This window comes from Furipterus horrens, unplaced genomic scaffold (genome assembly GCF_987537825.1).
Source record: "Furipterus horrens unplaced genomic scaffold, mFurHor1.1.pri manual_scaffold_9, whole genome shotgun sequence".
Taxonomy (NCBI): Eukaryota; Metazoa; Chordata; class Mammalia; order Chiroptera; family Furipteridae; genus Furipterus; species Furipterus horrens.
In genome coordinates, this window is record NW_028327179.1 from 48,215,456 (window position 1) to 48,230,547 (window position 15,092).

Below are 15,092 nucleotides of genomic sequence, written 5' to 3' on the forward strand. Positions count from 1 at the left end.
ATGTTACTTTTCACTCTTCATTTTTGCAGAGAGGCAAGGCTAACAGATCACATCAGGCTTAATAATTGTTTCACTATTAAAATATTAGCCATTTAATCATGAATTAACACCTTGACTTAAGTTATCTGATACAAATAAGATAGAACCAGTATAAAATATAAAATAAGATTTAGAGTTTGGGGGACAGGGAACAGGAAATTAAAAAGGAATTGCTTCAGTTTTCATTTTCTCACAAGTCCTTACTACAGGGTTCAGACTATGTGCTGATTAAATATTGAGTGACAAGATAGAAATCTCATATATTCTTTAACAGATAAAATTCCCATTTTAGCCCTGGCTGGTGTGGCTCAGTAGATTGAGTGCTGGCTTGCAAACCAAAGAGTCACTGGTTTGATTCCCAGACAGGGCACATGCCTGGGTTGCAGGACAGGTCCCCATTTGGGAGTGTAAAGAGGCAACCACACAATGACGTTTCTCTACCTCTCTTTATCCTTCACTTCCCCTCACTCTAAAAATAAAATCTTAAAAAAAGGAAAAAAAGCTAAAAAAAAAAAAAAGGTCCTGTCTTACTTGCCTTTTTGTTTCCTTACCATCAAAGAAATAGGAGAACAATAAATGGCTAAATGAGTATTTGAATAAAACATAGAAAAACTAGAATGAATGTGAAAGATTGCAAAACTCTTGGCCAAAAATTCTTCCCAAGTATGTATCCTTGCTTCTGAAGAGCAATGTGACTATGAGTGACTCTGGGTTTGGCCATGCGACTTCCTTTGGCACATTAGCAAACACAACACAAGCAGAAGCTTGAGCACTGGGGATTGCCCTCTTTCTGCACTATGGAACTTTGCAACTACTACCATGTGTGCCCCGGCTAACCTGCTAAACAATGAGAAAAATCTGATCATCAACCCAACGGACACTGCACCAACCACCAGACAAGTGAATGAAGCTATTAAGCCCCAGCAGAGCTGACAGAATTGTGAGAAATAACATTAAACCACTAAGCTTTGAGGACTTTTGTTTACTACAGCAAAAGAACTGATATATAGCAGACAGGTTACAAACCTTCAGCAAAAATCATATATGTATGTTTCTATTCTCAAACAAATTTTTATTATATAGTTGATATTATACCACTCACCTCAGAGCCATGACATTAGAGAAATGACATGACCTATTAACACAATATATAATTCCACAAGGTCTTCAAAATTTTCAGGTAACCTGAAAGGATATATGAAGATGGAAAACCAAAGAACAGGATATCTTGATCCTTGGTCAGTATCGTGTGTGTACATATATATGCACACACACACACACACACACACACACACACACAAACCCTCAAATTAACATGTTTCAATGATAAAGGCTGAACAGGTACAAAATGAGTTTTCTCTGAAAACTACACACGAGTAACAGTAGAGAGATAAACACCATCACTATAAAGATCAGGAAATTGCTCATAATTTGTCATTTTTTGTTTCCACAAAATTTAAGGCAGTTTATTTTGGTTGTTCTGGTTGTACTATTTTTTTTTTTTTTAAATGGGGGAAAATTCTAGTCTTCTCAGGTTGTAAAGCCAGCATGAACTTGGTTTAGGTTCCACAAGGCACTGGTAGTCAGGACCATCAGGTTACACATTCTGGGGAATGTTATTTACATTATTGTGAATGGCTGCAGTGACAATTTATGCCATCATACAGTACAGTGGCAATGCTGGTAGTATTTATTCCTTGGGTCTGATCTAAACCTGGACATAAAATTATGGGAACCTGTCTTAAAATTCAGATGAATGGGTTTTTATTTACAATGTTCCAAGCTTCACTATTTGCACAGATTACGATATTATAATACAAGAAAACACAAAAAACATATTTTAACATTATATACACTGTTTTATCCATTAAAAGTAGTGTTAATTATATATATACTCATTACCATTATCATGAATTTCTTTCTTTGACACTGCTAAATGTATTTTCCAACATAAGATTAAATAAAAAGAATAAAGATCAGATTCATACTCTTCTCTATTATCTCTTTTCATATGTTTCTGGATCTTCTGGATACTCCTTTTTGGTCTGGTTTTGACTGGATCAAAGGTTTTTCAGAATATAAAAGGTAGGGAAAAAATTATAGGATAGTTACTGAGTTACAAAATTTTACAATTTGAAAGTTTTCTCTATAGGTCTGCTTCCCTCTGCTCCATAAAAAGCATTATCTCATAACTAGAGCAGGTTCTAGTGAACCTAATTTATTGAATTTAGTGAATGAGAAGGCATCATGATCAAACGAACTATCAAGCTTTATTCCTGAACAACCACTGAACATGAATTTGACTTTACCCACAACTTGTCTTCGTTATGATTGATATTAAGTGAAACTACATTCCAATATTAATAACTCCTTTTCCCTAGAATACTAAAACAGCAATCCCTCTCTTTATCGTGGTTCACTTATCACGACCTCACTGTATCGCTGGATTTTTTAAAATATTATATTTAATTATTTACCACAGATTTTTCATTATATCGCAGGATTTTGCAGTACTGTTGTTAAAGTTACATAGGTTTAATAGGGTAGAATATGTTTAAGAACATAAGTAGTATTTATAAAAGTGTGAAAAAGGTTAATAAGGGAGTGGGAAAGGTTAATAAGGGACTGGGAACGGTTTATAAGTGTGTGGGAAGGATTTATAAAGCCTTAAAATATGTATAAATACTAAAATAAATGTAAGGTTCCTACTTCGTGGATTTTCACCTATCATGGGCGGGGGGGTATAGAACTTGCGATAAGTGAGGGAATACTATACACATTAGTTCAATTAATATTATCACCTCAACTAATTCTTTTGAAGACAAATTTGCATGGCAGTATCTAGGCTAATTTATTTCACATCAACAAATGTATAATGGGTTGGACAAAAAGTTCATTTGTTTTTTTCTGTAAAATGGCTCCAGTAGTGCTTAGTTGTCTTTCACCTCATTCAAAAGAATTTTGTTAAATTCTATTGTGACAGCTGTCATAATAGCCTGCATTTTTTTAAAAAACTTACCAAAATTGGTAATTTTTTTTGTGCAGCTATTTTAATAAAATGCACCTTTTCGGCATCTTATGCTTTATTATTTCGAGAAATGTAAAAACAAAACTGAAATGCAAAAAAAGATTTGTGCAGTGTATGGAGAAGGTGCTATGACTGATCAAATGTATCAAAAGTGGTTTGCGAAGTTTCTTGGTACTACTGACATTTTGCCCAAATAATTCTTTGCTGTGGGGCTGTCTTATATATTGGAAGATGTTTAGCAGCACCCCTGACCTCTACCCAGCAGAAGCCAATAGTGGGACATAGCCAGCACTCAAAATATCCAAATCAATAAAGTTACTGGTGTAAATGAAAAATGTGTCTTTTACGGAAAAAATAAAACGAACATTTTGGCCAACCCAATAGCTTCCCTATGTGATTTTACTAACAAACTTGTAAGATAATGACATAGGTAAGGGGGTGGGGGGGGACACTGAAAGAAAAATGATACAAAATATTTTCAATTTCTGAAGATGAGTTAACATCACACTCTAGTACATGCTCAGAGCTTCCAAATTCTCAAAAATAGTGATTAACAAAATGAAGCCCTCAAATAGCTAAAAATAAGTATAACAAGATGTGCAAGATTTGTAGGCTAAAACCAAAAAATATTAAAGAGAAAAAATAAACAAATATGATGAGAAATACCATGATCACAGACTGGAAGATTCAATATTGTGAGGACATCAATTCTACCCAAACTTATCTATAGATTCAATGTAATCCCAATCAACATCCCAGCAAATTTTTCTGTGGAATATGACATGCCAACTATAAAGTTTATATGGAAATATAAACAATCAAGGAAATCTTGAATAATAACAAAATTGATACTTATTCTACTAGCTATTAAGTATATTACATAAAGTATACCAATTAAGACAAACAGAATAATGAAATTAAAGAGAGCCCAGAAACCCACACATATATGATCAATTGATTAAAACCACGGTGGCAATGCAACTTAATGGGGAATAATGTCTGTTTGACAAATGACTGTGGCCACTGAATACCTTATGGAAAAATAGGAACCTTCATCTTTATTTTATACCATATGCAAAAATTAATTCCAGAATAACTGTAGATTTAAAGATGGAAGGTAAAACAATAACAATTTCCAAAAGAAAACTTAGGAGAACATATTAATTACCTTGGGGTACGCAAAGATTTCTTAAATATGATTCAAAAAGCACTAATAATACAGGGGAGGAGCTTGTAAATTAATTACATTAAACTTAAGAACTTCTGGTCATCGAAAGACACTCTAAGAGTGAGAAAGTAAGCCAACAAGTGAAAGGAAATATTTGCAATACACACAGCTGACACAATTCACATTCATAATATGTAAAGAACTCCAACAAATTAGGGGGAAAAAACCCATTGGAAAATGGGCAAAAGAGTAGACCAGGTATTTTTACAAAAGTGGATATCCAAATTAGTCCTCAGGGAAATGTGAATTAAATACACAATGAAAAATTATTATTACACAGCCACCAGAATGGCTAAAATGAAAGAGAAACAACCAAGTGTAACCAAGGATGTGAAACACTGCTGGTAGGAATGTAGAATAACATAAAACTGCAGTGGCTGGTATAACTGAACATTTGCATACCTTTGATTCTGAAATTCCAATATTATATATATACCCAACAGAAATAAATATATATGCTCACCAAAACACATGTACAAAAATATTCATAGCTGTCGCAACTGTAACAGCCACAAACTGGAAAGAATTCAAATATCTATCCACAGTAAACAAGGATAAATAAACCATGGTATATTCAAACAATGGAATATCATACAGCATTGAGAAAATAAACTGTTGCTACACACAAAATACAGAATCTCACAAACAATGCATAAGGAAAGAAACCACACATGACAATGTACATATTAATTGAATATATTATATAAAAGTTCAAAACAGGCAAAATTTATCTGTGGTATTCAAAGTCATGAGAGTAATAACCTGGGTGTTTATGTATTACAGGTGGTGGGGGTGGGCAGAACGGTGATAAAGAGGGGGTTGGGGAGAGCTTTTGGCTACTAGTAATACTCTACTTTTAAAAATCATAGATATGTTCATTTTGTAAAGATTAATCAAGCTATACATTTAGAATGTATGCATTCTGTGAACATATTATAATTCAGTAAAAAGGTTATTTTTAAAAATCAGTTTTAAAAAGCTTTAAAATGTTTATTTTTTAAAAGTTTAAAATAAAACATAGAACTACCACATGATCCTGCAATTCCACTTCCGGGTATTTATCCAAAGAAAATAAAATCACTGTCTTGAAAAGATATTGCAACTGCCATGTGCACTATACAGCATTATTCACAATAGCCAAGACACGGAAATGGAAACAACTCAAGTGTCCACTGATGGAAGAATGGATAAAGAAAACACACACACACTCACACACACACACACACACAACTAGTATTCAGCTATAAAAAAAGAAAGAAATCCTGCCATTTGAGACAACATGGATGGACCTTGAGGGCATTATGCAAAGTGAAAATAATCAGAGAGAAGACAAATAATTATATGATCTCACTTATATGTAGAATCTTAAAACAAACAAACAAACAAAAAACCTGAACTCACGGATACAGAGAACAACTAGTGGTTACCAGAGGGGATACAGAGAACAACTAGTGGTTACCAGAGGGATGAAAAGGATAAAGGTGGTCAAACGGTACAAACTTATTATTAGATAAATAAGTCACAGGGATGTAATGTTCAGCCATGTTGACCACAGTTAACACTACTGTATATTTGAAAGTTACTAAGAGAATAGAGATTAAAAGTTCTCATCACAAGAAAAAGAATTTGCAACTATTTGTGGTAATAAATATTAACTAAACTCTGCGGTAATCATTTCACAATAGATACATATATCAAATTGTTGTGGTGCAACCTAAAACTTATATAATGTCAGTTATCTCCAAAAAATATCAATTAAAAAAATTAAGAAAACTTCTTATCCACCAAGCAGTTACTTCCCATTTCCCCCTACCACCAGCTTCTGGCAACCACCAATCTGCTTTGATTTCTAATTTACCTATTGTGGATGTTTCATAAAATGGAATCATATGACCTTTTGTGACTGGTTCTTTCAGTTAATGTTTTCAAGGTTCATCTACACTGTAGCATTAGCAGTATATTACTATTTTTTATGGCTGGATTATATTTCATTGTGTGTACGTAACAGAATTTAATCAACTTTTATCTAAGTATTTATGGTAATTTTTGGTCTTCAGTACAGTATTCTCTCACTTATCACTGGTATTACGTTCATACCCCTCCCCCGCAACAGGTGAAAATCCGCAAAGTAGGAACCTTACATTTATTTTAGTATTTATATATATTTTAAGGCTTTATAAACCCTTCCCACACACTTATAAACCATTCCCAGTCCCTTATTAACCTTTTATAAACACTACTTATGTTCTTAAACATATTCTACACTCTTAAATCTGCCCTGGCTGGTTTAGCTCAGTGGATTGAGCGTCGGCCTGCGAGCTAAGTGTCGCTGGTTCGATCTTCCAGTCAGGGCACATCAGAGAAGGAAAACTCTGACTCCAAAAAACCTCCACTGCCTTGCGGCATACCTCTTCAGGGGAAAGGCTAAAGGAGTAAACCCCGACAGAAAATCCGGAGCCGGAGTCCCTAAGGCGGTTTGACGTTGTAGTCAACACCGGCAACTCCTGCGGCGCACCTGAACCCAAGCTGTATCGACTCCGTCTTTCCCTTGGACCCCTTAGCTGCGAAGAGAGGGGGGGTCTGCTGCATGGGCAACAGCAGACCCTCCATATTACCCTGCCCAGGCTCTGTAGCTTCAGCGTCATCACAAGATGTCGATTCAACACGGGAGGAGACAGATACCATGTCACTCCCGAGTCGGACTGCACAGCCATTCTCGGAGGTGCAGATAGACTCTTAAGAAGCTACACCATCGTCTCTCGAGACGGACGGCTGCCGACGACGACACTCTTAAACCTACGTAACTTTAACAACAATACTGCAAAATCCCGCGATATAACGAAAAACCCATGATAAATAAATATAATATTTTTTAAAATCCTGCGATACAGTGAGCCTGCAAGGGAACCGTGATATAGAGAGCCACTACTGTACTTGCTGAACTCCCTACCATCAATTAACACCTTTTAAGGATCTTCAGTCAGTCACCTACTAAACAAAATGGAAAGCTGTTGTAATAACACACTGAATCAGTATAACAACTCTCTTTGTAAAACTTGTTACAGTCTACAGAGCATTTCTAACCACTACCCTGTTAACTGAGCACTGTCATCATGATTATTTTGTAGGTGAGGAAACTGACACATAAAGAGTTTAAGTAGCTATTCAATGTCACAGCTGGTACATGGCAGAACCAGGACTAGACTCCTTCCCCTTTCCATCTACCTGACATTAGAGTTCATTCAACTACCCACACTAACCCAGTCACAACTTACTATTACATTGAAGTTAAAATAATTCTACAAACTAAATTTGAAAGAAAAGTTCTCATATTCAGGACAAGAAAAGCCTCAAGTTATAAACTGGTTTAGCTGTAAATATATGTCTATAAGTTAGCCCTGCAATTTACAAAGCATTTTCCTGAATGGAAAACTATGGAAGTAGTTTTTAAAAACCATTTCCTGCCAGCCAAGATGGAGGCATAGGTAGACACTATGCGTCTTGCTTCACAACTAAGAAGGAATACAACTATCTCAAAACTAGGGACAACCAGAAGTTCCAGAAAATCGAGCTGCATGGAAGTTCAACAAATAAAGATATAAAGATATTTAGTCAGGCAGACAAGTAAGAGGGATAGAGAGGAAACAGTGTGGCAGCAGCAGCAACAGGACAGCGGAAAGCACATTTACACATTTTAAAAACTAGGGAGGCACACTGGGAAGCGCTCCTAGCACCACACTAGACCTCACAGCTCACGGTTCCAATGCTGGGAAAAATAAAGCCTCATTGCTTCTGACTGTGAAAACCAGTGGGAGTTGGGCAGAGGAAGAAACTTCCAGTCTCTCAGCAAAGTCAGCTTGTTTAAAGGGCCCCCACAGTTCTAGAACAGCCTTAGACCCACACACTCTGGGAACAACAGTCAGGTCAACAGCTAGAGAAGCACCAGGCCAAAATGGAAGTGGGAGAAGTGCCTGGAAAAAGGGTGAGTGCTGAGCAAGTGGCATTGTTCCCTCTCAGACCCCTCCGCCACATACAGCACCATAACGTAGTGAAATGGGCCACCTGCACTGTGAGACAGCTCTAACTAAGACACAGAGGCAAACAAACACAGGAGCCTCTCAAGATGAGGAGATAGAGGTATGGCCCAAAAGAGGGAATGGATCAAGGTTCCAATGGGAGAACTAAGCAACAAGGAAATAGCCAATCTAATAGACACAGAGTTCAAAACACTGGTGTTAAAGATGCTCACAGAATTGACAGATATGCTTAAGTACAGCAAACAAAGAAAGGAAAAAGTGAAGGCTATGCTAAATGAAACAAAGGAAAATCCACACAAAACCAATGGTGAAGGGAAGGAAACTGGCGTTCAAATCAATGATTTGGAACATAAGGAAGAAATAAACAGTCAAACAGTACAGAATGAGGAAACAAGAATTGAAAAAAATAAGGAGTCTTAGGAATCTCTGGGACAACTTTAAATGTGCCAACATCCAAATCATAAGGGTGCCAGCAGAAGAAGAAGAGCAAGAAATTGAAAACTTATGTAAAAAAATAATGAAGGAAAATCTCCCAAATTTGGTGAAGGAAATAGACATACAAGTCCAGGAAGCACAGAGAGTCCCAAACAAGCTAGACCTAAAGAGGACCACACCAAGACATGTCATAATTAAAATGCTAAAGGTTAAAGATAAAGAGAGAATCTTAAAAGCAGCAAGAGAAAAGCAAAAAGTTATCTTAAAAGCAGCAAAAGAAAAGCAAAAAGTTACCCGCAAAGGGGTTCCTATAAGACTGTCAGCTAATTTCTCAAAAGAAACTTTGCAGGCAAGAAGGGACTGGCAAGAAGTATTCAAGGTGATGTAAAGCAAGGACTTACAACCAAGATTACTGTACCCAGCAAAACTGTCATTTAGAATGGAAGGGCAGATGAAGTGCTTCCCAGACAAGATAAAACTAAAGGCATTCATCGTCACCAAGCATTATTATATAAAATGTTAAATGGACTTAAGAAAAAGAAGACCGAAACTATGAACATTAAAATGACAACAAACTCACAACTATCAACAACTGAATTAAAAAATAAAAGCAAACTAAGCGAACAGCCAGAATTGGAACAGAATCATAGGTACGGGGATCATTTGCAGGGTTGTTAGCTGGGAGGGGGAAGAGGGAGAAATGTTGCAGGGATTAAGAAGCATAATTGGTAGGTACAAAATAGACAGGGCGATAGTAAGAATAATATAGGAAAAGGTGAAGCCAAAGAACTTAGATGTACGAACCATGGACATGAACTAAGGGGGTGGGGGGGGACTGGTAAAGGGAAGGGGGTACTGGGCAGAGGGGAGCAAAGGGAAAAGAAATTGGGACAACTGTAACAACATAATCAATAAAATATACCTAAAAATAATAAATAAATAAAAATCATTTCCTCTAGGGATAACACAAATTAGGTTAAGAAAGGGAGCTTTTAGTGAATGTCAAGAAACTGAAATAAACCTTAACCAAAGTAAGTATGCTCATTTTTGTGCTACTGCTCTCTTCTGGATCCCATTCATGTTCATGAAGACAGTGCATAAGGACAAACCCAAGGTTATCTGCCAGTCTGCAGGAAACACTTCCATGTTTAAGCTCTTAAAAAAATCAAACAAACTAAGAATCAAGAGTGGAGGAAATATCAAATGAACAGTTCATAGCAGCTTTTCACTAGATATGCGTCCCCACACCATAGAAATGACTGGATCTGGAGGGTCTTGGAATAAAGGCACAAAGACCTAGTACAGTCACCTTCCTACATTAAATATAAAGCTAAAGAGGTAAAAGCAGTCCTTGCAGCTGACAGATCACATAGATATGGGCCAGACCCACAGCTGGTAATGAAGAACACAAAACTGTCAGGATGGCACAGATCGTGATAGAGATCCCAATCACACAGCTGACCAGACAGCAAATATCTAATCTAACGAAGAAGCAGATAGGAAATCTTTCTGAGGCACAGTTCAGAGCTTTGGTTATACAAATGCTTACAGATCTAACAGCAGATCTTAAACAAAACGGGGAAGGAATGAAAGCTAGCCCTGCTGAAATGAACAAAAACACGTACGAAACTAGTGGTGAGGGAAAGAAAACCAGGGATCAAATCAACCAACTGGAACATAGGGAAGAAACAAACAGTCAACCAGTGCAGAAAGAGGAAACAAAAAGTGAGAAAAATGAGGAGAGGCTCAGAAACCTATAGGACAGCTATAAGCGGGCCAATATCCGAATCATAAGGTTGCCAGAAGGTGAAGAGGAAGAACTAGAAATTGAAAAATTATGTGCAAAAATAATGAAGCAGAACTTCCCTAACTTGGGGAAGGAAATAGACTTACAGGTCCAGGAAGCACAGAGAATTCCAAAAAAAACTGGACCCAGGGAGAACCCCACCAAGACACATTATCATCAAAATGTCAAAAATTAAGAATAAAGAGAATCTTAAGAGCAGCAAGAGAGAAGAAGAGAATTACGTACAAAGGGGTCCTAATTAGACTATCAGCTGATTTCTCAAAAGAAACTCTGCAGGCAAGAAGGGACTGGCAAGAAATATTCAAAGCAATGAAAAGCAAAAACCTACAACCATGATTACTCTATCCAGCAAAGCTGTCATTCAGAATAGAAGGGCAGAGAAAGTGCTTCCAGGGCAAAATAAAACTGAAGGAGTTCATCAGATCCAAACCACTGTTATATGAAATGTTAAAGGGACTTGTCTACAAGAAAGAGGATCAAAACTATGAACATTAAAATGAAAACTGTATCACAACAACCAACAACAGAAGATAGGGAACCAAAACAAAGGCAAACTAAGTAGGCAACAAGAGTGGGAAAAGAACTATAGGTATGAGGAACATTATGGGGGGAGGTCAGCAGGAAAGGGGTAGGGGGGAAAGGGAGGAAGATGGTATAGGAATTAAGAAGCATAGTAGGATGGAATGGAGTAGACAGGAAGATGTTGGGGAAGAACTATATGCACAACCAATGCGCATATACTAAGGGGGAGGGACAATTGGAGGGAGGGGTTCACTGGGCGAAGGGGAACAAAGGGAAAAGAAATTGGGACAACTGTAACAGCATAATCAATAAAACATATTAAAAATAATAATAACAATAATTCCTAACCTTAAAAGAAAATTTGAAAAGCAAATGTAAGAATTATGATAGCCGTGGCCAGTGTGGTTCTGTTGGTTTGAGTGTTGTCCCACAGACTGAAAGTTGTGGGTTTGACTCCTAGCAAGGCACATAGCCAGGTTATGGGTTCAATCCCCAGTTGTGGCGTGTAAGAGAAGGCACTGAATCAATGTTTCTTTCTCACATCAGTGTTTCAATCCTTCTCTCCCTTCCTCTCTCTCTAAAAGCAATTAAAATATCCTCAGGTAAGGATAAAAAAAATACATGACATTTTAAAGATGACTGAAATAAACTTGCATAGTATGACAGTGAGAAAGTTTGTGACAGTGAGAAAGTTTGTGACATAGTAGAAACAAACGGGAATGGAAGTCAAGAGGTCTTAGATAAAACCTGACAAAATCTTAACAGACAAATAATAAATGACAAACAAATGATCTCGTACTAAAGGACTTTGGACAAGTTATTTCTTCTCTCACTGTATCTCCTTCCTATTGCTAAAATAGATTGTAATGAAGACTGAATGGTGTATTGCATATAAAGTGCTTAGAGCAATTCTTGACACACTCAGTACTCAATCAATAATACACACTATTACCAGATCCCGGTATGGTTTTACCACTAAATTCGGGTGTAACCTCAGACAAGTTACTGGTTATTCTGGAATTCTATAAAATGAGAGAGCTCTGAAAAATATTTAAATTCTGATTCTCAAACATATTGTATTAGTGAATAATTCTCACACACATACATTGAAACTTTAAATACTACCATAATTTCCAGACTATAGCATATTACAGAGTATAGACGAAACATGTTGTGGGGGTGGGATGTTTGGTTTGTGTGGAAGTGACTGGACATCCAGACTATCACATAAGGTGGAGACTACAACTTAAACACATGCGTGTCTGTGTGTATACACAGATACACATATGTACACACACACACTCAGAATAAGGAAGACAGTCCTGGATGAAGATTAAGTAGATTTTGACCTATTCCTAGCACTGCTGCCAACCGTAAAACAGTAAGTTACTTCTGTCTTTGTCAGTTTATCTGTAAGTTGAGAAAGGTTGGGATAGATCATCACTAAGATCCTTCTGAAACTTTAACATTTTTCCTCCTTCCGAATTAGAATGATGTCAATTATTACCTAGAAAACCAGACATTTAAGCACCAATAAGTGTGAAAATTGGCTGATTTCCTGGCCTAAAGAGTCCCTGATCTGAGTGGGAGAAAACCTCACCAGGTTTTTAAATGGTCCTACATTCACCTTTAAATGTCAGCACACTTAATTCTGTTTCTGCTTTCTAAAATAATATATATTCACCTTGGAGAAGGGCAGGCAATGAAAATTAGCTCAATATATGCATTGATGTGTGAACTTTCTCACATAATCATAAAATTAACTGATGACTGCCTTGTTCCACAAAATTTTTAATAGCCAGAATTTGTTCACCATCTACTATGTGATGGATCTGGTGCTGAGCAATTTTAAGGCACTGTCACATAAACAAAGAAGATAATTTCAGGTAACTTTCAGGTAAGGACTGGAAAATACATGGCTGAATTCATTCATTTCATTTCCAAGGTAAATCTTTGAAAAAGAGCACAACAGAATCTTAATTATTTTGTTAATTACCTTTAAGAAAAAACAGATAAGTAGAATCCAATTTAAACTCCAATGTCCACAACAAGAATAATTTATTCTTAATAATCCCAAGAGGTTTCATTTCATTAGTCTTACCTTTTAATTTCAAAACTACAGCAAAATAAGAAACAACAGAAACTTGTCTAAAAATATAATTAAAAGTTTCTTTTTTAAAAAAAGCTAAGAACTTCTTACCTGAGCATGAAAATTGGACATAGTCGTTGTCTCTATATCCTTCTTTCCCAAAATCTCCATTTTCACTGGCGAATTGGGAAAATTAAACGAAAAGTAGTCTAAAAAGTCAGGTAAATAAGCAGCTGCCCCATGAACAATACCCATTACATAGAAAGCTGCAGAGTTTTCATTTTCACTGAATACTAGACCCACAAACTCTTCTGCAAACCTCTCCATCTCCACAGGAGACAGACGGGTAAGTTCATTACTGTAGGCATGGATAACTGACGCACCTCCATTAGGCTGATGCTCAATATGAATGAGCTGTCTGAACTCCAAAGTGTCCAACCTTTTGAGGTTATTCTGAACCCGTGGCTCCTTTAATGAGACAAATGGAAACTCACTGTTCTCTGGAATTCTGGAATCATAGTTCCTGGTATCCAAATTCTTTCCACTGTAATCCTTTATGTTATCATTTAGGATGCCTTTGGCTTCTTGATCTTCAACATCAGATAGCAATCCTGAGCAGATGGTTTGAATAGATTTGCTATACATTTTTGGACGCTTCCGTTTTTCATTCTCTTTGTGTTTCTTTTTCTTTTTCTTCTTTACCTTTTTAATTTGTAAGTCTTCTACATTTGTTTTTGGTTTCTCCTTCCCACCTGTTGGGAAAATATGTTTTTTTTGAAACTCCATATTTTAGTTTCTTAAAAAACCATGCTTTAGGGACTGTTTTATAATAAATAAGCAAAGTTTACTTAAAATTAAGTTTATATTTGGGACTCATTTTACACAGTATTGATAATCATAATTTAGTCACACACAAAAACCAAGGCTTAAGGCAGTTACACCTTTCTGACATATAGCAGATGCTCAATCAGTGTTTACTGAAGCAATGAAATGAGTGAATATTTTAGAAAGCATAATTTTCAAATTTTAAATATAGAAAATCAGAAATGAAAAGTTGAACAAAGATCAATACAATGCCCTCCAGATGTTTCCCAATGATATATATGATGATATATGAGATAATATATATTTTAAGTTCTTAAAAATTGCATACAGATATCAAGATTCATAAACCATTAAAGGAGAAAAATACTTGCTTAGTAATAAAAGCAACAATCAGCAATTTCTTAGTTTTTTACTATATTTCCTCCTTAGAAAACTACCCTTGCATCTAAAATGGGCTGTTTTAGGTGCACTAGAGTTTACCAAGTTCCCAGTGAATATCCTACCTTAAGGAGATGACAATACTAGAATAATTTCTGATGCCCGAAGCACAAATGATACCCATGCACTAACAGATATAAATTTAAAACAAAATTTTTTAAACACATGGAGTATAGGACTATATATTAACAAGCTTCTGTCACTGAAGGCAAGTACACTCTGGGCTCAGAAATTTAGAACTCCAAAGAATAAAATAATTAATCCACAGAGACTTTAAAGCTACAGAATCTAAGTGTATATATATAAACACTTAACATTACCACAGTATATTTATTTCTATACAACAGGAAAAAAGTAAACATTCTCAGTAAATTATGCTTTGTAAGATATTAAAAAGCCATTAAGCTGTTAAATTGAAAAAAAAAGCATTCACTGTTTTCACCTGTTATTTCACTTTTATAGATAACCTTCCTGAATTTAATCTTCCCAACCTACTTCTTCACCTAAATTTTTCCATCTTTACATATCTCTTTTATTCCTGTCTCCAGTGAGTAAGATGCCCTGCTTACTTTCCAAAATTAAGTCCCTCCATCCATTCCAAAAACATTTGCTTAATAGTTCTTTCCCCTTCTTTCATCATCAGA

At 36.1% G+C, this 15,092-nt stretch overlaps 1 protein-coding gene across 2 annotated transcripts in view; it reads right to left on the reverse strand.

The window, feature by feature from the left end:
* Positions 1-15,092, reverse strand: part of RSBN1L (round spermatid basic protein 1 like) — an 80,761-nt gene that overhangs the window by 21,016 nt on the left and 44,653 nt on the right. The window contains exons 3-4 of one of the 2 annotated variants that reach the window (XM_090287304.1): positions 13,680-13,937; positions 13,297-13,361 (exon numbers count right to left, since the gene is read on the reverse strand). In XM_090287304.1, the coding sequence (XP_090143430.1) occupies positions 13,297-13,361; positions 13,680-13,937 (323 nt within the window). Of the gene's footprint in view, positions 1-13,296; positions 13,938-15,092 lie in introns of both variants that reach the window. The other variant, XM_090287303.1, reaches the window with a different exon arrangement.